At 40.1% G+C, this 23,614-nt stretch overlaps 1 protein-coding gene across 2 annotated transcripts in view; it reads right to left on the reverse strand.

Annotated features, from left to right (window-relative positions):
- Nucleotides 1-7,181: 7,181 nt before the first annotated feature.
- The window catches only part of arfgef3 (ARFGEF family member 3), a 56,135-nt gene continuing 39,702 nt past the window's right edge, over nt 7,182-23,614 (reverse strand). For both annotated transcript variants that reach the window (XM_074675328.1, XM_074675327.1), the window contains 10 exons: nt 22,997-23,111; nt 21,962-22,064; nt 18,568-18,699; nt 17,420-17,550; nt 16,066-16,284; nt 15,750-15,921; nt 14,982-15,083; nt 14,224-14,609; nt 13,465-13,951; nt 7,182-13,240 (listed from right to left, as the gene is read on the reverse strand). In XM_074675328.1, coding sequence (XP_074531429.1) covers nt 13,049-13,240; nt 13,465-13,951; nt 14,224-14,609; nt 14,982-15,083; nt 15,750-15,921; nt 16,066-16,284; nt 17,420-17,550; nt 18,568-18,699; nt 21,962-22,064; nt 22,997-23,111 — 2,039 coding nt within the window. In that variant the 3' untranslated portion in view covers nt 7,182-13,048. The remainder of the gene's footprint in view (nt 13,241-13,464; nt 13,952-14,223; nt 14,610-14,981; nt 15,084-15,749; nt 15,922-16,065; nt 16,285-17,419; nt 17,551-18,567; nt 18,700-21,961; nt 22,065-22,996; nt 23,112-23,614) is intronic.

The following is a 23,614-nucleotide window of genomic DNA, read 5'->3' on the forward strand; positions in this document are numbered from 1 at the left end:
AAAAAAGGAATGTTGCTGGTTTGAAAAATATTTTCACAAACAATCTGTCCAACCTCACGTGTACAAGTCAACTTGATGCTTCTCCACATGCATTTCTCACATCATAATTATTGCCTTTATTATAAGCAACATTATCCTAATGTCATCACAACAGTCATAATCATTGCTTTTTTTCATGTTCAAACTAGATCATCTTTGAGTTGTTAAATGCCAGTCTGGGGAAGCCTTAAAACCTTCCCCATCAGGGTTTTTTGTTTTCATTATCAGGCTAATTTTCTTTTTCTTCTGCCATTTCAAAAAGTCACCACAGCATTTTTATTGTTTTATTCTCAGAAGCAATTCAATAAAATTGTCAACCCGGAACACACAAAAAAAGGTTTGAATTAATCCTAACTGACCTCAGATTTTCCAGCCTGCAGTTCTGACTTTGGAGTCCAGCAGATGGCAGCGTGACTCCTGAATCCCGCAGCTTGTTGGAGCTCTGGTCCAGCTCTCTCAGATAGGAAGGGTTGGATTTGAGAGCTGAAGCGACAACTTCATAGTGAGTCTGTGAAAGTTCACAGCCGAAAATTCTGTGATGAAACGTGAAAAGTAAAGCATGATTAAAACAGATGGTTCAGGTTTTCTTATTTGCACAAAATACTTAGGATTTGGCAGTATAACCCCTGCCCCCTTTCATGTAATTACATGAAAAGGCAAGGTAGAATAGAGCTCTGTCTGAAAATAGCTGTTGAGAAAATTATTTTCTGTGTTTTCCAAGATGTAAGGCTGCACATTTTAAAAGGAGTTGTTTTCAGCAAAGCAGCAAAAAAAAGAAAAGAAAGAAAAGAAAAAGTTGTCAACATCGTGTCATTCAATGTTACATCAAGGATTTAAGTGCTCACACACTGTCTCCAGTTGAGTAGTTGGAGAAAGAAAAAAGAGACAGACTTTTTACATTTTTAAAGAGGATGTATTGTGCAATCCCACATTTTTAACATGGATATAAAGTAACAATGCTGGATGTTCAGACTAAACGTGGAAATTATCAAACCTTTATATATCCATAAGTTGACTGTAAATGTCTTAAAATGATCTATTCTGAAATAGCTCTAGATCTTCAAGAGACTTGCTGTAATGATATCATCACACAAGATCTCCCAACTGGGTCATGAGAAGCTGGAGGGGCAGGCCTCTAACAGGTCTGCTCATAACTCCGCCCCTGACAGACCTCCAGAGGGGCAATCAGAGGGAAGGAGGTCTGTTGAACAAAGATCTGACTGAAACGGGGGTTTTCTAAGGGGCTGTTTACACGACAATGGTTTTAGGTTGAAACGTTTTGTTGTGTTTCAGCCTCGTTTCCACGGAAAGGGCATTTCAGCCAACCTAAAACGCAAACTTTTGAAAACAGCCTCCAGAGTGGAATGCTGCCGACATTATTGCCGTGTAAACAGCAAGCCGGCGAAGAACAAAGCATCTGCGACGTCACCCGTCTGTTCCTGACCACCACTGTACAGTGTGTGCTAATAGTGAAGTCAGCGTTTTAGATCCAAGCCGTTTTTGAACCAGGCTGTAAATATGCTTTTTAATGCCATAAAAGTCTGTTTTTATGGCAGGGTGTGTACGTGACTTCAGGTCTTTCTGCAGCCAGTCTGTCTTTCAATAAAATGTAAATCTGTTGCTCCACTTCTGCACTTAGTACTTCCCAATACACCAGATATTCAGCCCAACTCTACTTTGGTAGAGATCTCCCAAAAGCGGCCTCTGGAGAAGACAGTTATAGCGCCATCTACAGGCTTGGCATACTTACTACAGTGTTTTCAGTCCCTCAGCATTTCCGTGTAAATGCAGATTTTTTTCAGAATAAACGTCATGTAAAAGGGGTATAAGACATCAGTGTGAGGACAAAAAGGGGGATTTTTCATTGTCATTAGCAAAATACCAACCACACATTCCTAGTCTATGAGCCTTTTTTAAGAGGGATGTGTTGAAAAGTTGCCAGAGGACATCTCAACTTTTTTCCAACCCAGCTCATAAACAAAGTGTGGTGATTTGTGTCTGCTGTGTGTGGACTTCTCTGTTTTCCCTCCCCTCGGAGGTCGGGCAGTTGACTCACTGGAGCTCCTGCACACCTGTGGCTCATCATCACGCTTATCAAGGGCCTGCTCTTAGGCTATGTCCACACGTAGCCGGGTATTTGGGAAACCGCATATGTTTTTATACGTTTACGCCTGTCTTTCACATGAAACTGCAGCTTTACGTCACTAAAATGATGTTTTCTGAAAACTCCGGCCAAAGTGAAGATTTTGGAAAACTCCGGTTTCATGGTTTTGTGGATGCCGGTAAACAGAATTTTCGGTTCTTAAACGTCACAGCTGAATGATTGGGGCTCATTCTGATTGGCTGGTATGGGTTTTACGTCAGGAAAACACTTCCCATTATGGGTTTGGAGCTGCACTCACCGGCGGATTCACCTGCTGCGTGTGGACAAAAGTATTCCTAAGTAACAAACAAGGGGGGGCTACTCGGCTATGTGTGGACATGGCCTTAAGCACTGTTGAGACTTCAGTCAAGTGGCAGAGTATTCCCACTGCTTCTGTGGTACATCGGCCAACTTACTAATAACAGGTACTCTAGATTTCTTGTTGTCTTTGCGAGTTTTTTCCTGTTACTAATCAATTGCTGTCTTCCTCTCTCTGCCAGTGCCTCCACAAGCCTCCTGCCCTCCAGCCCACTCCTGCCATGCTGCTGCTCCCTTCGTTCTCTGAACACTCACCCATCTCATAAACTCTCTCTGAAGTCATTGTCCTTCTCTTCAGTTTACAACAAAACTTCAAATCACAGCTTCCTCTGCCTCCACCTGCTCATGGGTTCTGTTATCATATCACAACAGAAAGACTGGATGAAGAATTGAAATTAAATAAATAAAAAAAAGATTTGTGAACAAAGAATCCCGACTTAAATCGTTTAACAAAAAACCCTGATACTTTGATACATCATTTTTGTCTCCCACCCCCAATTTGTATCATACCCTATCATAATGATCATGTCATAACGTAGTGGACAGTGATGCCGATGATGACGTATTAGTAACGTGTTACTCCAATTTGAGCACTTTTTTCTGTATCTCTGACCCATTACTTTTTCTAAACCAGCAAGCAGATTAAAAGTTACTTATCCAAGTCACTGTGCATTACATTTTTTCTTTAACTTAAAAATTTATCTTTTTTTCCCTTTTACCTCGGGAGTGACGGGAGTCGTGTATTCAACAAGTCACGTTTTCAGCACGAGGACAACTCACGTGCAGCTGTCTACACAAACGTAAACAACAATGGAAGGAGAGGGAGATGCGCACTTTCTAGCTGGAAATGCAGTCACTGTTTAGAGTTTGTGTCCGCTAAATATGACAGTATTAAAGTTCGTTGTAAACTTTGTGCCGCCTATTTTCTTAAGATCTTTTACTGAAACATCGAGGAGTCAGCCAAAGATCGGTGCACTGCGGCCATAAATGCTTGAGAAGTTGTTTGACTTTTACCTGGAGAAAAGGTGGGTCCTGTCTTTAACTGTACCTCCCTCTATTCCAAGAGCTGAACCCTGTGTTACGCATAAATCCATCGTTAATGAGCAGAGCAGAGCAACGTAACGTAAACTACAACAAGGTACCCGGTGACAAGCTGGGGCGTGCCTTTTTCAGACTAACGTGCCCGACCAGGGTACTGAGGATGTGCGCAGACTCTCAAATGACGTTTACTTTTGCTTATTGTATTACAAATACAGAATCAACAGGCTCCAGCTTTAACAAAAAATGAAACTGATAAAAACCAAAGCAGACTTAAACAGCGCTTAAAAAAAATCAAATAAAAAAATTTAACTGAACAGTATTGTGGTGCACCAAAAATAGTACTGTAAAAGCTTTCTTTTGTTATATTTTAAAATTCAAAATGTATAAAAATATTTTTTATTTTTAACTGTGAAGTACACATTACACAACCACCAATGTCTGCATGTTCATTTAAAAACAAAACACGTAGACTCATTTTTATTATTCATTCTAATCATAATTGCACAATTTTGCCCAATCATGTAGCTGCAGGTTTTCTCAGCAGCTGCTGAGTGTAACTTATAAAGTGACTTGTAATCTAAGTTAGTTACTTTTTAAAACTGAATTTCAATAAAGTAACTGAGTTACTTTTAAAAGGAGCAATTAGTAATCAGATTACTTTTTCAAGGTAAGTGTGGCAACACTGGCAGTGGAGTAACGTGTGATACCTAATGGTATGGCATGGGACTATACGATAATAGTTTAGTTAATATGTTCAATTTTTCTGTTACATAAGAGGCATATACGAAGTATAAGCTGCTTTAGAGCCAGAAAGAGAGAGCTGAATGAATTCCACTTTATTGTCAGCCATTGTATTCAGAGGTCAAACAATGAGACAAGAATAACAAACTGTGGATATAGAACAGCCAAAAAGAAATACAAATGTGAGTATCACAAAATAAAGTTGTTTTTTTTCTCCTGTCGCTGTAAACGATTGTAAAACTGTTCAAGGTTGGGGAAATATATCTCTGAGTATGCTACAGGCATAGAAGTGTGGATCTTTAGCAGCTTGAACTTGTCATCTAAATGGAAGATGTAGGAGGAAAACATCTGGTTTGAAGAAAGATCAATCAAGCCTAAACAAAAACTCCATAGAAATTGACAACTGTGCCTCGGACAAAAAGTGAGTGTAATCTCTTCCTTTATTTGTCTTTTTCAGTCTTCCTTGCTTCTTCAAGCATTCAGTGTTTGTCAAGTCATGAACATTTTCTAAAGGCTCTCATATGTCATGCCTGGGTTCAGCCCTTGGTTTCTTCCTCAATGATTGTCTTGTCCTTTAGCCTCAGCCCATCCTCATCATCACTCCTGCCTGTCTCTGGTCCAGGACTGGGTGGCAGCAGCTCCACGTCCTTTGAACTGCTTGTGCTTGCAGCTCTGGCAATCCTTGTGAGTGTCTGTTCATAGGGCGAGGGCAGGTAGACCATGAGGAACACGCCGTCCGTCACGTCCTGCTCGGAGCTGGAGCTGGGTAGCTGGTGCTCCCTCCTGCTGCGTCTGATGGAAGACAGCAGCTCACAGTTCCTCTCGGGGTCCTGCAGGTCCTCCAGGGCAATCACGTTGGCCAGCCCAAGCTTGCCGTGTAGGCTGAAGCCCCGCTTTCGACGCCACATAAGGAAGCCAAAAGCACTAAAGAAGATGAAGAGGATGGAGACAACTGCTAGAGAGATGTAGGCGACGGCTCCAGTACTGATAGCCTCACCTGTGTTCGGTCCCTGTGAGTTGGAAGCAAAAAAAAAGGTTGAAGCTCTTCTGCAAAAGACTGATGCGACAACAACTTTTGCTTGTAGAACAAATAGTCTTTGCACCAATAGCCTTTACTTGCAGCAATGCACGTACAGCCTAAAAAATGTCATGCTTACTGAGCATGTCCAGCGTTTTAGTAACCAGGCAGGTCCGTCCTTGAAACTATTTGTTACATTGAAATACACAAATTGTGGTAAAGCAGAGGCTAAGATAAAAATAATAAAGAACAGAGCATGTGGCTAACAGAGGGTGCTGTCACTGACAACTGTCTGTTTATTTATTTAGCATGAAGCACTGGACTGTGTTCCTGTCACTTTAACCTGATGAAGCCCTAAAGACACAATTCTTTGTCACTTTAAGTTTTAGTCTGTTTTATAATATTTTTGTTTTATATTTTATTGTGTCATCATTTAATAATTTTGCTACACAAATTTTCCAGTTTTGTATTAAAACAGTTTACTTAAAAAAAAAATGGATCTCTAGAAATATACTCCTGACTCACCGATGCCTGTCTGTCAGTAGAGGGAAGAGCCGAGGGTCCAGGTGACCAGTCCAGAGAGTCCCGTCCTGCTGGTCCAAACTTCATCCAACTACTCTCCAGTAGCGACCGCATGGTGTAAGGGTGGGTGGGTGGGTGAAGGGTTTGAAACCCAGCCGTAGCCAGGACCACTAAAAGGAGAGACGAGAAGTCCGCTGCAAGCCCAGAGGGACACTGACTGCAAAGCTGAAGCAGTCAGGCAGAAATACTAAAAGAGAGGGGGGGAGGGAGGAAGAAACGAGGGCAGCAGACACAGACAGAGCCTGTGTCCAGATGACAAGAGACACGTCACTGGTCCTGAATGGAGGATTTATCTACAGCTGCTGGGAGCCGTCAACAGCAGCAGGACCAAATTATGACTGTGTGTAACTGAGACAAGGACAGAGGTGGAGATGAGAGCCAGAGATGATGCTTTGCAGTCAGTCATTATTAGCAAGCTTATGAAGTGTCAGGAAAAAAAAAAAAAGAAATATAAGCTTCAGAAAAGGACTCCGTGTCCATTTTTGTAAACTTCCCTTACCACCCATCCCCAAATGTTCTTGGTGTGATTTAGATCAGGGGGACACACAGTATGGGGCTGCACAGTGGTGCAACAGTTAGTGCTGCAACCTCACAGCAAGGTCACTAGTTTGATTCCCAACTTTGCAGGTGGGCCTTTCTGTGTGGAGTTTGCAGGTTCTCCGCGGGTACTCTGGCTTCCTCCCATAGTCCTAAAACATGCTTATCAGGTTAATTGAACACTCTTAACTCACTTGTGTGTGTGAAAGGAAAAACTAAGCATTTTTAAAACTGGTCTTTAAATCTTGATCAGGTGTGTCTGTAGCAGTTTGAAATTTGCACAACTTTAGTACAAACACCAAGTATTGTTCCTTCCATGTTCAAAATATGCTTCCAGTTCAACCAATGGTGTTTCAGATCAGAAATAAAAACACATGTACTGTATATGCAGATGTCTGTTAATGGAGATTAAGCTAAAAATTGTATCCAGATCAGGACAAAAGTCTGAGTAAATACAGAATCTACAAGTTAAGAATGATAAATTACTGTGTGTGACTTTATCATTGCAGAACAACCAAGAAATTAATAGTCATCATAAATACCAAATGGGAACTGTGGGTCATGCACTGAAGAGACCACATTTTTAAGGATGTCAGTGTAAACCTTTACATCTATCCAGTTGGAAATACAAGAACTATTCTAGTATTCAGTGAATAAAGAGGCACTCTAAGGTCACTCTTAGTTGTGATGATGTGAAGCAATAAAACCTGATGACAGATGTGTGAGATAAACTGCGTTTATTGTACAACACAAAAAGCAGACAGGCTACCCAGAGGAGCGCTTTGAAACATACAGCAGATACACGACTGTAAGACTGAAAAAGCCAGAGCAGCTTAGAAACACTGAGAGGAGAGATTACAGGTGCTTTTTTCATATCAAAAGCTGAGGAAAAATACACTTTGGAAATCACAGTCACAACATTAGCTGGCCTGCTCATCGGTCTGTCTGGCTCACGGCATTCAATGTCAGCAAAGGACGCAAACAGTCAAACCAGCAACATGAATCTATATGCAGAGAATCTGTAGAATCAGGAACTTTTTACGGCGATGGCACAGAATTTTGCAACATGTTTTGTTTAAGTGAAAGAGCCATTCAAGGAAAGATAAAAATAAAAAATATTTTATGTTTTAAATATTCTCAGGTAATCCTAAAGTGACGTGTGAGGTGAAGTGTATTTGCACTGATAAATCAAGTGGTTTAATCAAAAGTCGTGCCCTGGTTTACACCTGCCTTTCTAAGTATAGTCATCACACCCATAGACACTTTTAATAACCCCGTGTCTCTTTGGTTTGAGGAACCTGCTGAACGGGATAAAGTTCAACAATCTAGGTCATGTAAACTCTGAGGGTAAGGTGGAATCCTCCACTTTCCTGGCATCTCATTAAACCCATTACCTGGCTGGTTTATTATTCAAGGCAAAATGGGAGAGTGTTGTAGAAGTGGAGCAGACTTTTTATTGACTTGGTCCATAGGGCAGTTGGGATGACTTTTACATGAAGCATGTGTCCCTACACATGATGAATAAACTATTTCACCCTTTCTGGCTTCAATCTTACATTGCAACAGAAAGCAGCTATAAATCTTCTATAATTAATTATCTAAGGGCCCAAAACATGTTTGTTCTTAACAGTGGCAATTAAGACTTTAGTTTAGGAGATGCTAATCCGATTACTGTAGAGGGCCAAGGCCACCACTAGCCACCCCTGGTTTGGCCTTCTGCTGTAAAGACCATTACAAAACAACCAGTTTGAGTTTCTTTTCATTGTATCATCAGAATCTCCTATGTGCATTGGGTTCATTTTATATATGAAAGTTTTGACCCAATAGTCTTTGAGTTCTGTGTTTAAGTGTGCTATATTTGCACTTGTAGATTCCAGCTAGCTTTTGCTGTCTAACTGAATGATAAAATTGTTTAGAAGTAAAATGAGTTTAATAGGTAATATTTATGTGAATCACATAGAAACATAGCCCATGTGTTGTTTCAGTAATAATCTTTTAACACAACCCTCCCACACTTAGAGTGTCAGACCTATCTTGAAGTAAAGGCTTGTGTATCACGACTACTGGACAACACCAGACGTGCTAGAATTAGATCTATACGTCACTGAGATGGTCTGACTCTTGAAACTAGCACATAAACAAGCTTTGTGACAATCCTTAATTGACACAACAAATCTCTAACCCTGAACCAAGACACTCCAGTTTTTTGGCCAAGAGTTTTTGGCATTGAGCCTTGATCTCACAAAACCCCATATTTTTTGTAAATTCCAATTGCTCATAAATATAACTTGAGATTTGTGTTGTTTGGAGAAATACTTGATCCTATTTCATGTTGCTTAGTTCAGTGAAACATAATGAGTAAATAAAATTCAGGACTATGTGGCATTGATGCACCCTCAGAAATGTTCGGGCCCTTAAGCCATTTTATAATTTGACTTTTCACATTACAAATGCACAAGTATGTAAAAAGAGGAATTAATTTAAAAATTAAAAGAGTTGAATGCTGTGCCTTAAATTCCTCAGCTATTATGTTCTTTTGACACCCTGCGTCATGTCGCTGTCCACTTTAAAAAACTGTGTCAGATGTCTGGGTCATGTTTTGTCTTCAGTGTTTGCTCCACTTTCATTTGTGCACTCTCTGGCAGGCATTTTCTCCATGACAGCAAATCATGACTTTTTTTTTTGTCAGAAGGGCAGTCAACTTATTGAGAAGCCAAAATGTCTCCAAATAAATTTGTCTTCACACTTTTGTCCTGGAAGTTTGTGTTTTTACCAGCCAGTTTAAAATTTTATAAAGTTGCACAAGGTCACTGCTCTTCATTCTTCTCAGAGTTCCAATCATCATTCAAAAGCACATTTAGAGACTTAAATGTACATGGCTGTAGTGCTAATTATTGGTAGAAATACATTTCTATTTTCAAGTGTGGGCAAGAACAACAAAAGAAAAGCTTCAAATTCAGAAAGAATACAGTATGGGATTTAAATCTCATAAAGATCTCATCATCAAATTCTGCTGATAAAATGCAAAAAAAATGTTTGAGTTTGGAGCTTTTCTCCACACTGAGCTTCACCCTAGTGGATCAAATCTTCTTAGTGTGACGATGAAGTGTTTGCATGTGATAAATTCTAGCCTGCTTGGACATTTATGACTTTATCTTTTTCTAATCTACTGAATAAAAAAAATAACCAGTGCAACTCTGCTGTAAGAATTATCTCAAACCATACATATACTGACACAATAATAACACCAGTGGGACTGAAAGCAGGATAACCATAAGAGCAATAGAATCAGTGAAAACTTGGCTGGATTGTTGCATGACACTGACACATTAGTTCACTGCTTTTTTTCCTCCCCCAAATGGAAATGCTGTCATGGATTTAACACCACATAAATCCTGCCCCTCACTGCTGCTGATCACACTGATGGGCCACAACATCTGTTCATTCATCGCTGGCCTTCAGATATCAGGAAATGAAGACAAACGGGGACAGGTCAGGGACACAGGGAGGGGCAGAGGGACAGCGGAGACACGACAGGGCAGAGACCAGACATGCTAATGCCGTCTGTCGATTAGACTGACCCCACAAGACAGATTTTAGAGTAAGAACAGGGGCAAGGCTTTTATTGACCGAAAATTGTATCAGTTATCTGACGTCACTTAAGTGACTGCAGGCCAAAAGAGGGTACTGATACAAATCTCCTTAAGTTTTGTGGTTGAATAAATTCTGTGAATTGTCTGATAACATTTATCCTTCTAAGGTTTGACGAAAAAGCTGTAGAATGTAACAGACAGTCCCTTTACTGCATAATAAAGGTCTCTTGGCTCTGTTTTTAATGTTTCATCTCTCCTTTAAAAGTAATTGTTGACATATGACCAATTCTGAGCGGGTAAATTATGGCAATCTGGGGTCTTCTTCCTATAAGCAGTCTAACATTACTTTAAGTAACCAACATAGACAGTGTAGTTTTTAAAACCATGCTAGACATGTAATTCTGTATTGTTTTGCCACTGTATTTGATTTATTGATTGCTGTAGAGATTTTAAGAGGATTTCATCAATATAAGCAAATTGATTCCAAAATGAAAAACAGCCTAACCTCCTTTAAAGAGGAAACAAAATAAAAAAAAAATAAAAAAAAAAATGAAACAAACCAAAAAAAAACCCTTGTGCTGCTGGAGCATTTGTTGGATTAATAGACTTTCATGTTTATTACGGAGCTTGTGAGATATGGTTGATGCTGAGTGTCTTCTCTACAGCTTTAAGTGTCTTAAAGAGTATAATGGACTTGTGTAATTGTGTTATTAAGGGCAGCTTAGGTGTTTCTGGAGAAAAGATGAAGTGGTTGAAGTGGAAGAGATGAATGGAAGCAAATGAGAAAGAAAATGTTTGGATAAACAGTCACACCCACTAACCAATCACTGCCCTTCCTTACAGACACCCACCTCAAATCCATTTCCAGGTGTAAGAACTGGTTCACTGAATACTTCACCACTTACCATCAACGTCTCATCTAAAAGTCTATATCTCTGTATGTTTCAATTGCCAAAATACACATGTAGCCACACTCCAGTTATGACTATTTTTATGATTTCATTTATTTACTTAGATCCTCTTATTGTTGTCTGTGTTCAGATCCAATTGTTTCTGTGTTTTTGCTTGATTGAACCCAACGTTATAATCTAATCTCTTTGAAGAACATGTCGGTCCACATTTGCTGATTTTAAATATGTCCCAAAAATAAAGAGACTTGATTTGACTGGCAGAGAGAAAAAACGGAGACAGTGTAAGTCGTCTAAGCCAAAGAAACAGTCATGTGTTTGTTGAACATACTTGATGTGTCTGCAAACCTTGTTTTTCAATTTGCTTTGTCCAACAGGTTGGTGATTCTGACAGTCAGATGCCAATTAGTTTTTCCCCTATTTTCTGACATTTAATGAACAAAGAAAAAAATGTTCCATGGCACATTTCTAGAAGTCAAACCAGTACCTATATTTTTACCTGCATGCATGCATGCAGTTGGTCTGGGTATATAACCTTCATTACATTTAGCATCAGCAGCTTTTAGGTGATCAAAACCCTGACCTGACAGTATATGACAACATGGTGCCTTGCTTGGACGGAAACACATAATTAGAGTGCATTCATTCAAAACAGCCAATAAAAAAAATAAAGATTCAATAAATAAGTAAAATAAATAAAGACAACAGAACAAGCTAATATAAGTACATACTGCTTCAAGTGATAAATTAAGGAATCCAACAACCGCTTTACCCCCTAATAAACAAAACATTCAGCATAAATAATGCACATATGTAGTCAAAATAAAAAAAAGTGTTTTTATAGGTATTTAACATAAAAGCACGAACTGCAGGTATATGAATTTTGTCTAAAATAAATATTTCATTGTAGTTTGGTGAAACACATTCAATTTACTAGACACAGAGCACGGTGCTTAAAGCTGCATAAAGAAAACACATGCCTGTAACGCCTGTAAACGCTTAAATACAATCAGACTGAATGTAGCTCAGCTCCACACTGAGTGAAATACAACCTCAGAAAATAAATGTAACAGTGTGAATTGTGAACTCAGTGACCTAATTTTGGTTGGATTTTTTTAAACTTGTGATCTCTCTTTGTGGCATCTGTGTGTTGCATTTCTAAGAGATTTAACGTCAGTCAAAAATTTGGGGCAGAATTACTTTTTCTCTTTGTATATCTTACTAGGAGATAAAAGCTTGTGCTGCTTGTTTCATGTCTTGTATCATTATGAAAGCCTGAAACAATTACCTAAATGTGCAAATATTATCAATTTCCCTTTGATTTTAAGAAGAACAACATTTTGGAGAGCGTTTCTCTGATTTGTTTCTGTGAGCACTTTCTGACTGCAAATGTTATCTGTAGAAGCTGCTGAAGCTGTGATTGGAGACTCAGCAACACTGTGACTGAGTTCAAATTGCCTGAGATTCAAGCTGTGAATGTGAGGTGGTTACAATGAGGCTTTGTATAAGCATCAGCTTTGTTTAAATTGATGCTGACTTAATATAAATCACAACACAGCTGCATCTTTGGCCTAATATGTTGTTTAAGGATTGTATATATTAGCTGTAGGTTAAGCCTCAGGAGGACCAAACAGACTTTCACAGAGGACACACCTGCGCATCCTCACTCATCACTCCTCTAACAAGCTTCCTCTCCTCGCTCCTCTCTTCTCAAGATATATTTTAGGAGTTGAAACATCTTTCCAGAGGACATCCTGAGATACATTTTGGAGGAGAGAGGAGAAAAAGAGGCACAATACTGAGAAATGAGGAGTGTGTTTTTTGTTTTAGTGTTGTGTGGTGATGAACATCAGGCAGAAATGGCACGTTCTCTCTCATCAACCTATAAAATCCTCAACTTGATGTCACATGACACTTATATCCTCCCAGTTAAAGTCTCTGAATGTTCTGCTTGTTTGATATAACATGGGATCATCAGCTGATTCAACGCTTCATCAATCTACTGCATAGTGACGGTGTCATCAATCTCATTTTCATCTTCATAATTCCTCTGTTTTTCATCCTTCACTGACAGACCGACTGAAGAAACAGTCCAATGCTTTTCAAATTTCTTTGCTGCAACATCACATTACAGAATGATGTCATAGAGTCTGCCGACCCGACCCAGCCACTCACGCAGCGCCTGGCGAACACGGGCGTCGGTCACATGGCAGGTGAGCTGGCTGAGGCAGGGGTAGAACACCGGCTGAAGCGCCAGAAATGACGAGTCTGACAGGAGGAGGACTTGGTTGAGTAGGGTCAAGACCATGTTCGTCCATGCCTGAAAAGTAAGGGAACTTATTGTCAAAACACAAGTAGAATAGTAGTGGTTATAGTAGTTACAGCATTTTGTTTTACTCTGAAGTATATTAATAGGTGTAAAAACTCCATCTGTAGAAATATAACTATTTGGTTTGTAGCTGCTCTTAAAGGTAGGGTCTACAGGAATTTTTTGGTGCGAGTTCATCTACCACAAAAGCATGAAGCAGTCATCACCCTCTGTACCTGTATCTGAGCCTCAGAGTCCCTCAGTGAGATGCTGTGGGAGCTGATTGTCGATCCTGACCGTGGTCTCTTCTCCTGCCTCAGGACTTCAGGTCCCGCGCTCACTGAATGCCTCAAAGGAGGAACCTGCTGGTCCACCAGATGCTGGGGCCTCTGTGGGGGTCTTTGTGGCTCCACAGGGCCCCTCCTCTCCCCAACCCCTCCTGCTGCTGCTGCAGCCGCCCGGCCCTGCTCCTTCATGAACAAGTTGAGCTGGCTCTGCTGTGGCTGCTGCTGTTGCTGTTTCCTGCGCTTGTACTCCATCATCAGCTTAGTGATAGTTTTGTCTGTGGCGATGGTGTAGAGTTTGTTTCCGGCACTTTCCCACCATTCTTTTCTCCTTCCTGGTCCAGAGCTGCTGGGAGCTCCTCCCACTGAGCTCCCTGTGAGGCTGGAGTCTCTCCTCTCCCCTCCACTGCGAAAGTGATGGGGCAGACTGCCTGTGCAACTGTGAAGAGAGAGAATGGAGGCTTCAATCGGACACTGCACTGGTGCCAAAGACAAGTGAAAACATCATGGGATGACAAATAAAGCCAGTGCCTAACTGCCAAAAAGATGCAGTTCTTCAACTGGCCTCTTGAAAGGAGTCTGCATTTTGTGCCAGACTCTTTATTCTGAGCAGACTTTCTAACCTTTATTATGATCACTGCATGATATACACATAAGAGAAAAACTGTCTAAGATATCAAGTTCAGTACTTTGGGAAAACTTAAGTCAGACCTGAATCCTGGGCTGGGTGTGGGCGTGTCTCCTGGTGATGCACCACTCATGTCAGTGTGACTTCTGTACCCTCCTTCCTCTGATGGCGTCCCTCTCGCTGATAGTCCACCAGCTGATGTTGGGGTTGAAGTCTCAGACTGAAAGAGAGGCAGGAAGAAGACGTGATCCCCTCCTCCTCCTGTCCCTCCTCTCAGCAGGGCGGCCTCCTCCAGAGTGCTCTCTAAGTCCCGGTGCATTTGGATGTAGCTGTTGCACAGATCCATACATAGCTTGTAGAGACGTTTGACCAGCCAAGCCCAGTCTGCGCTGCCCAGCGGCTGCACGCTGAGAGACGGGATAGGGGCTCGCCAGTGAAGGCGTTTATCCCGACCACGAGGGGGGCTGACCTGAAAGAAGAAACACCAGAGCACAGCCGATTTGACTTTTTACATCGGAAGCATTAACATTTCTTCTAACGTTTTTGCATTAGAGAAGGTCTCAACATGGTCTCAGGAGTAGCATCATAACAAATCTGAACTTTCGCAACACAAGTAGTCTTTGAGTGGACAAGCTGTCCTTCATTAAGACTTAAAAGGTAATGCTGGTTATTCTTTTTTATTTTGAAAGAATAAGGGAAAGAATTTGTGCGATTCAACAAATTTAAATGAGACATTTCAATTACATTTAAACATCTGAAACATTTATGATCATAGTGAGTACATATTCTTTATTCCTCTTCTATGACTATAAAACCGAGGCGGCTGGTGTCTGAATGTTACCTGTGCTGTTTCTTCAAAGATATCCTCGTCCTCTGAGGAAGCAGATCCAGGGTGAGAGGAATCAGAGCTCCCCTCCTCTTCCTCGTACAGGATTCTCTTCACCTAAATAAAAAATGGTTCCAATGCCAAACCCAATACTAATATTAATAAATCACTAATTACTACTAATAATAATATGTTCTATACATTTCATAAGCAGGTATTTGGTCAAAGTTTGTTGGACAAGATTTGCAGGTACTTCTATATATTCATGTTCAATCATATAAATCTGGAACTTAAATATATATTTTTTAATATATTTGTTCCTTGAATAAAAACATTTTTTTCTGGAGCATTTGCCCTTATTTATACCAATATAAGAGTGAGGAAATATACAGAAAAGGCCAAAATAATAATAAGAAATATGAATATAAATGTAAAGTAAACTTGATCTGACTTAGGAAACTTAACGTTTGATTCTGAATCATCCACTGTAAAGAAAAGCGAACTGAAGTCTTCGAATTTGAGAAATTTTGGCATCATTGAATTGAAATTGCTAACATGCATGCTGCTTAAACTTTTGTCTTCCCAGACTGATAAAAAGTGATGTATGCAATAACAGAAAAATGAAACAGACAAGGCTAGAGGACCATTAAGCTTTCAGGATCTAAATTAACAGCTCTAAAAAGGTTACTTCATAAATCAACTACTGAGCTCTACGTGTATTTTTTGCTGTTGAAAAAATAAAAATAACAAAACACAACAGAAGAGTTGTGGTCATGTGCCTACCTGCTGTGCAGTCATGCCCTCAGCTTGGCTCAGTGTGGCACATAGTAGAGCCTGGAAATAAAGGTTAAAGCTCATGGCAGACTGCCGGTAAAGATTAGCTGCTCCACAAACACCCGACACCTTCATCAGCAGATACTTCAGACCCGGACGAGTGTCAAAATCTCTAGCTGTCCTGCAGACAAAAAGATCAGATGGTTTTTCAGCTGAGTGTAAGGATTATTAGTAATAACTGCATTTCTATCAGTGGCTGATTGTCAAGCAGCACATTACTAACACAAATGATTCTGTCATCAGCATATCCCTTTAACTTTCTGACCTGTAAGAGTCCAGCAGCAGGTCCAGGATTATGGCTAAGTTTGTCATAGAGATGTAGCGCAGGAAGCCCGCAGAAGCTCTGCTGGGGTCAGAGCTCACAGGCGTGACCTTCTCATGACCCTCAGGCTGCTTGACGAACTCCTCCAGCAGGATGTCGTACAGGTTCTGAAGCAGGACCTGGTGGGACAGCAGGCTGACCACAATAGTCCGGAATGGGATCCTTCAAGATTCAAAGACAATTTCAAAATAAACAAGGAAATAATTATGAAAAATCAAATCAAGATGAGTATTTAATTTGCAGATGAACCCAGACTTATTTTATTCAAGCTGCTCGGAGCTGTGAGAACAAATGTTTGAGAATGAGGCTTTATTGGCACTTGGACTTTGTAGAGAGGGTCAAACTCAGCTCCAATGAATGAATAAGAGCTCATTAAGATTATTCAAACAACACGAACTCAGAGTTCTGTGGTGTAGTCCATGGAGCAATCTACTTTTTGTGTTTGCTCTGTGAATTTTACAATATCTTCAATCTAAAAGCTTTTTAGTGCAGGTTGAGTGGATACTTCAGTCACACAACCTTTTTTAGAGATCAGGCCTTTACCTCGGTGTAAAATACAAATGTGTCTCAAATGAGAGAATTTGATATAAAGACATGCCTCAAAGGTAAGCCTGTTTCATTAAAATGCCTGATACCTTAAGTATTTTCTTGTTGCAAAAAGTGGCATGTCTCATGACCAATTTGACTGAAGAATTGTTCTGATGTCATGAAGCTAGATGGATAATTTAGTGAGACTGTGGAGATCAAAAAGCCCTTATGGATTGAGACTGTAAATGTATTTTTCACACCACTAAACTTGAGAAAAACAATATGAAGTCAGAGATGTCACAGAAAACAGCCTTACCCAATTTTCCTGTAACCACAGCAGCAGAAAGACAAGCACAGAGAGTTGGCTGGAGTTAAATTCACGGGGAGGATTTCTTTACGAATTACTATTTTTTCTTATCCTAAAAAGAGAAACTAGTGTGGACATATATCTACTGAAATCTTAGCAATAAACATATGAATAAGCTGGAAACAACATGGCTAAGTGAGAGCAAAAAAGGAAGTCAATGTTTCAATAAAACAAAATATTGAAAGTAAAAGTTGAAAGTTGAAAGAAAAAAAGTTAACAGCCAAAAATGGTGACAGTTATCCAAAAAACAAACAAGAAATCTCAAACCAATCACTGCTTGGTGTTTTTTCAAAGAAGAGATTAGGTACATTTTTCAAGTTTGAGTTTAAAGAAAATTAAGTATACTGTCATTAGAAATGGGGCATACTTCTGTGTGTGTGTGTGTGTGTCTGTGCTATTCACCTTTTCTGAGTGTGCCCGTTGGACTGGGTGTCAGGGGGTAGCTCGATAATGAGAACACAAGACTGGGCATGCTCAAAGCCTTCCTTGTTGTTGGGTGTCTTTGGTGAGCACTGGGTATCCAACATAAAAACCTGGGACACAACAAGGATTCGTGAACAAGCTCCTTAGGGCAGTCAAAGGAAAATCTTCAGTGATGACACAGATTTAGAGTTTTTAACAGTAAAGCAGATCCATAAGAGGGCTTGTTTTTAAAACTGTCAGGCCCAGATTGTGAGAAACAGCGAGTACATCGCTCTCTTCAAATCACCAGACTCCATTAACAAACAAAACAGTTTTACAATACAGAGCAAAGGCTTGCTTATCTGTGCATCAAAGTTTTAGTTTAGATCTAGCATGGTAGTCAAAGAAAGGACACTTTGTGTGTTTTTAGGATTTATACTGTCTCTTTGGATCCCCTGTAGAGCTATTTAGCTGATTCACTGCTAAAAATATCCCCATCATTTTCACACTGAGGCTTTATAAAACCCTTATTTCAGCCCCTGTCTGAAATACTTCTTTTTAGCTGCTGTCTCTTTAAGACTCCCCCATCTCACAAACCCCTGCCCTCTGATTGGCTAGCCCTCTGGAGGCCTGTCAGGGGCTGACCTGTGGCAGGACATATTTGAGGCCTGCCTTTCCAGTGTGTAATGAACCTGTTAGATCTTAATGCAATGACCTCATTTCATCAAAACTTAAATCAGCTTGAAATTCTGCATGTGTAGTTAGAACATCCCGCACAGTATATGTTTAAAAAATACAGGGAAATCATGATACCCACTCTTTGAGTAACACCCTTAAAAAACAACAACAACAAAACAAAATTCAGGGCCAGTCATAGATAATCAACTCTGAAACAAGTAAGTAAACTGTTTAGGTAATGGTAAAGCATAGCCATAAGGAGGGAAATGTAACATCTATTTAAAAAAGACCTCTTACTCTACATCTAGAAAGCCTATCTTTGTATGTTTTCTTTTTTTTTTCAGGAGATTAGACAAAGTCTTGAAAGATAATTATGCCAGAAACAAAGAAAATGCAAATTAACTCAAAGCTGCAGTCATCACAAACAGTTTTGTGGCTGCTGACTGTCAGACAGGGCCTTGAGATCTTACCTGCTGAGCCATTGCCTTGATCCTCCAGTACTCTGCTTCAGCAGAGGGAGAGTGTGATGGAGCTGCAACCTTCACTTCACAGGCGTCTCCAGAAAAACTGTCCGAGCCGCTATGAAAACATGCTAGAAGGTTCTACAGAGAGATGAAACAAAAGAGGGGGAAAATTGTGCATCAAACACAAGTCAGGAGGGCTTGACGTTAGAACAGGGAAACTGCAAAATGTGTGATACCGTTTAATGTCTACACAGTCTGTGACCTGGATGTGTTGTTTCTGAAAAGTTAAGCTCTCCTCTAAACCCCGTCAAAGGTTGTGTGTTAATGTGTTTGAAAGCACAAGCTACATGTAAGGATTTACCTCCATTTACCAAAGCTTTACATCAAAGGCTCCCAGTGTGTCATATTTACTGACACACTTCAAACAAGTCCCTCATCAAGTGGTTTTAAGGTAAAACTACATGTTTGTACACCTTCAGCACTGCTGAGGACCACTTGTAAAAAATTGCAGCCACCAATTTATTTTTTTCTTGTGATATTTTGAAAATGTTAATGAAGTTACTAAAACTTATCAGCAATGGATGATCAAGCTCTTCTGTGCCATTCTGGGGATGACAAAATCCAAAGACAACAGGACAAAGTGTTGCTCAGTAGCGCACCTGAACTTCAGTCATCACAGCTTCAAAAGAAACACTATAGTTACTTTCAAAACAGCTCCTGCAACTAAAAGTTTTGGGTCTTTTCAGACTGAAAGAGTCAGAAAGTCTTATGTCATCGAATTTAATCATGACCCTGAAATGCAGTAATACGAGAAAAGTCAAGCAAAGGATTTGTTTTACTTTTATTATGTAGCATCACAAACCTGGTAAATATGAAAAAACAACAAAGAACTCAATGAGCAGAATGAAATTCCAGCTGGCTATAACATGAAATTGGATGACAGCAGCTCTTATATAATCAAACATAAGACCTACATATGATGAAGCCACATAATACACGCCAGCTTTTGCATGCATCAAAAGACTACATAAACAAAAGTACAGGTCCGTCAGTGTGCTTTGGAGCTGTATGTTGAGGTTTCCCATATGACACTAAGCTGCTGAATTTAAGCCTTCAAAACTCCCGAAAGACCAAAGAGATAAAAACTAGAGTTAATATCAAGGCTGAAGTAATCACCTATGGTGCTTATCTGTAAAATAAGTTCCATAAATTGCTCCAGCCGATGTATATAAAACAGCAAAATGTTCAGATATAAGCTGCAGCATCAGAAAAGTCTTTGGTATTACTTCATAAGCTGTAGTTGGTATTGATGTGTTTTTGTTGTTGTTGTATCCTTTTCTTCAAAGCAAAGGCCTGTTGAGCAAAACATATACAGTGTGACTTCGCTATCATTAGTACTGGTTGAGAGGGAAAAAAAGAATAGTGCTCATTTTGGGGCTCATTTTGGGGCATAGGCAACCAGCTTTCTATTACCGGCACTTTTGGCTACTTGATTTGAAATGTTACCTCTGATGCACTTTCTTTGTTCTTTGCTGCCCTACCAGTCTACTAGGTATAAAAGTTTACAACTGAGTAGTAGTTTTTGTATGTTCTGAAGCTTTTTTTTTCCAAACTAAATTTAAATATTTCATCGTTTAGACAAAAATTAAAGTTAGTAATTCCATATAATCATTTTTTTGCCTTTTAGCCAAAACATTGCCAGCCCTTTTCCACAGTGTTGCAGACAGGTTATTATTTAAGATTAGTATCAGACTGGTATCATTACTGGTTGATACGCGATGCCCAGGTATTGGTATTGAGAAAAGAGTTTTGACATAAGGGTTACTCTGTATCAACCAGTATCTGGGTAATATTTTATTCTGATTTTATGGCTGCACGGTGGTGCAACGGTTAGCGCTACAGCCTCCCAGCAAGAAGGTCACCGGTTCAAATGAACCTTGACTTTCTGTGTGGAGTTAGCATGTTCTCCCCGTGCATGCGTGGGTTCTCTCCGGGTACTCCGGCTTCCTCCCACAGTCCAAAAACATGCTCACCAGGTTAATTGAGCACTCTAAATTGTCCGTAGGTGTGAGTGTGTGTGTGTGTCTCTATGTGTCAGCCCTGCGATTGACAGGTGGCCAGTCCAGGGTGTACCCCGCCTCTCACCCAATGACAGCTAAACAGGATAAGCAGTATAGCAAACGGATGGATGGATGTTTGAGTTCCTTTATCAGTAACAAAGTAAAAAATTACATCTTAAACAAAGCGTATTAATTTAACATTTAATGTTTTTTGTTCCATTTCACAATAACCCTAAAAATAACCACACCTCATTTGCCCTGCTAAAATTCTGAAAGAGAACTTTCTGGAAACAAGTGAAGAAATCTGTCAATGGCATTGAATCATCTTGATCACTTCATCTCCCTGACACACTCAGCACACACTCGGCATACACACATGCAGATGTGGCTCTAAGCTGTAAAGCTGCTTAGCTGCAGTCAGTCAGGCAGCTGCTGGTGCTGCAGTAACACACAATGTCCACGCATAAAAAGCCTAATGAAGCCACCTCACACACAGAGACAGTCACTCTCTACCTCTCATCAGACCGCCCAACCATCATCAAACCAATGCTTGCACTTTTTCATAGCTTACCGAAGTTGCTGTTGCATATTCAGCACATTTCTTAGAAATATATATTGTTGGAGGAACGTTTACGACTGCTGCTCACTAAGGAAGATGCTAGGATGCTTACACAGGCCTACAATCTACCTGTACGGTGTTTGACTTGATTGACTGAAAACCTGTGCTAACCACCTACTGGCCTAGCTTGCTTGTGGGTTTTTTCAATACTCAAACACATCTCCAGAGTGGATAGTTTCAAGAGATTTCTCTCTACGTGTTGAAGTAGCCTTTGGCATTGACAGTATGGTTTATCACAGGAAGATGCAACAGAAGTGAGGGTTGACACACCTAGGGGACAGTTGTTGTTCACAGCTGCAGGAGGTTAACCGGGGTTGTCAAGCTTAACACCGAGTGTCAGCATGTTGACAGTATTAGCAGCAAATGCTTTTAGATTACTTCTGTCCCAACCAGCAGCTTCAGATTGGGGGGGATTATGTGGTATACTACAGCGGACTGGCCTGTTGAGTGTGTGTGAGAGAGTGAGTGTGTGTGAAAGTGTTTCTGGTGGTCCTTTTTTCTTTTCTGCTCATTTGTCTTTCTACATTTGTAGGAGTGCACTGCATTCAAAACACATATATCACAGTTTTTGTAGTGTGTTTGTGTGTGTGTGTGTGTGTGTGTGTGTGTGTGTGTGTGTGTGTGTGTGTGGGTGTGTGGATGTGTCTGTGTGTGTGCGTCTGTGTGTGTGTGTGTGTGTGCGCACGCGTGCATGAGTGCGCGTGCGTGTGTTAGTTCACACCTTGACAGGCTCTAATGTAGCAGAGAAAGCATCCTGCAAAGCACAACAGGCTAACCTCCACATCTCTTCTGTGAACACAGGACCCACTGTAACCAAAATATACCTGCAGGGTGACAAAGAGCAGCTAGATTAGGCAGAGAAACAAAACGTCTAATAATTTGAAACATGCTCAAAACTTATTAACACACATAAAAATACAAATATCCAGCCATCCATGAGTGTCTCCTTAAAAAAAGCTGTGTTCTGTTTGTTGGGCTCAGCCCTCTGATTCCTGCAGAGTTTGTCTATGGTTAAAATGACATAAGCACTATGTCTTTATTGGCTATTTCAGATTTCCAAAACCAGCTGGTTCTTGCAGTTTTGAGCAAATCTTCCTCAAAGCACTTGCACTGCTGTCACTGGAAATTATCTACAGCAGTGGATTAGTCCTCATCTTCTGCTTTACTGGGTATATCAGACAGCAGGGCAGTGCAATTGCGACCCAATGAACTACAGTGTGTGAGTTCTTGGTAATGACGTAACACTGAACCAAAACAAAAACTATTTTTGGGTGGAGTTCTTTGATACAGGAGCCAAGATAACAGACTTTGATTCTTGTATTTTGATGCTTGTAGATATTTCATTCGTTTTTTAGTTTAATAGCTAACACAACAGACATCTAAAACCTCTAAAATATGCCAAGTGTGCCAATAATTTTGGCCACCACTGTACATCCCCCAAAAATCCCAGACTGCTCTCTGCACATTCATAGTATTATAGTAAAATAATGTAGTGATTCATATTTTTGTGAGGATTCCAAGGACTTTATTATAATGCACTTAGATAGATCACTTTGTAGATTGAGAAAATCCACAACATAAAAGTATAACTCCAAGAACATAAAAATCGACTGCGACAAAAGCAAAAATACAAATAAATGAAAAATAAAAATGTTTTTTTTTACATACTTATTTTGACCAAATGAATGTAGGTGAGCATTCATTCTGAAATTTGTGACGTTGATTGACTGATACCAAGTTAGTAATGTTCGATCACCTGATGCAGGAGCATCCCACTCTGGAGATGGTCTCTGCAGGTTCAGACACGCAGGCTACAAGCAGCTTAAACAGATCCTTCAGCATCAGGTTGATCAGAGACTCATAGCCAATATCTGCAACAAACACACACACACACACACACACACACACACACACACACACACACACACACACACACAACAGACCAGGAACATCTCATTAGCACATGGAATAGAGGTGCACTGGCCACACTTTCATTTACCTAAAAAAGGAGGAGCCACAAGTGGAACAACAAGTCGTCAATCACGCTCCATTTCATGTGAGTACACAAACACAGGATTGAACACGAGACAAAGCGGGATAGCTCATATGAAATTTGTGGACTGGGATTGTATTATCTATGAAAATGCATGTTCCTGAAATTACAATAGAATCTGCCTGTTTAGATTTCATCAGATGGATTTGTCCCTTGTTTTTTTTTTTGTGTTCTGACCCCCTCTTCATTTTTTCACTCTTTATTTCATTAGAGGTTTATGGAAAATGCATTGTATAGTAACCTTTCAATGTTGGGGTGTACAGCACTTTCTATGACTTTAAGCTGCTGCCGTTCTTGGCAAAATCATAGTTTGTTTGAGTG

This window comes from Halichoeres trimaculatus, unplaced genomic scaffold (assembly GCF_033239565.1).
Source record: "Halichoeres trimaculatus isolate MK-OKI-2021-1 unplaced genomic scaffold, fHalTri1.1 fHalTri1_scaffold_8, whole genome shotgun sequence".
Lineage (NCBI taxonomy): Eukaryota > Metazoa > Chordata > Actinopteri > Labriformes > Labridae > Halichoeres > Halichoeres trimaculatus.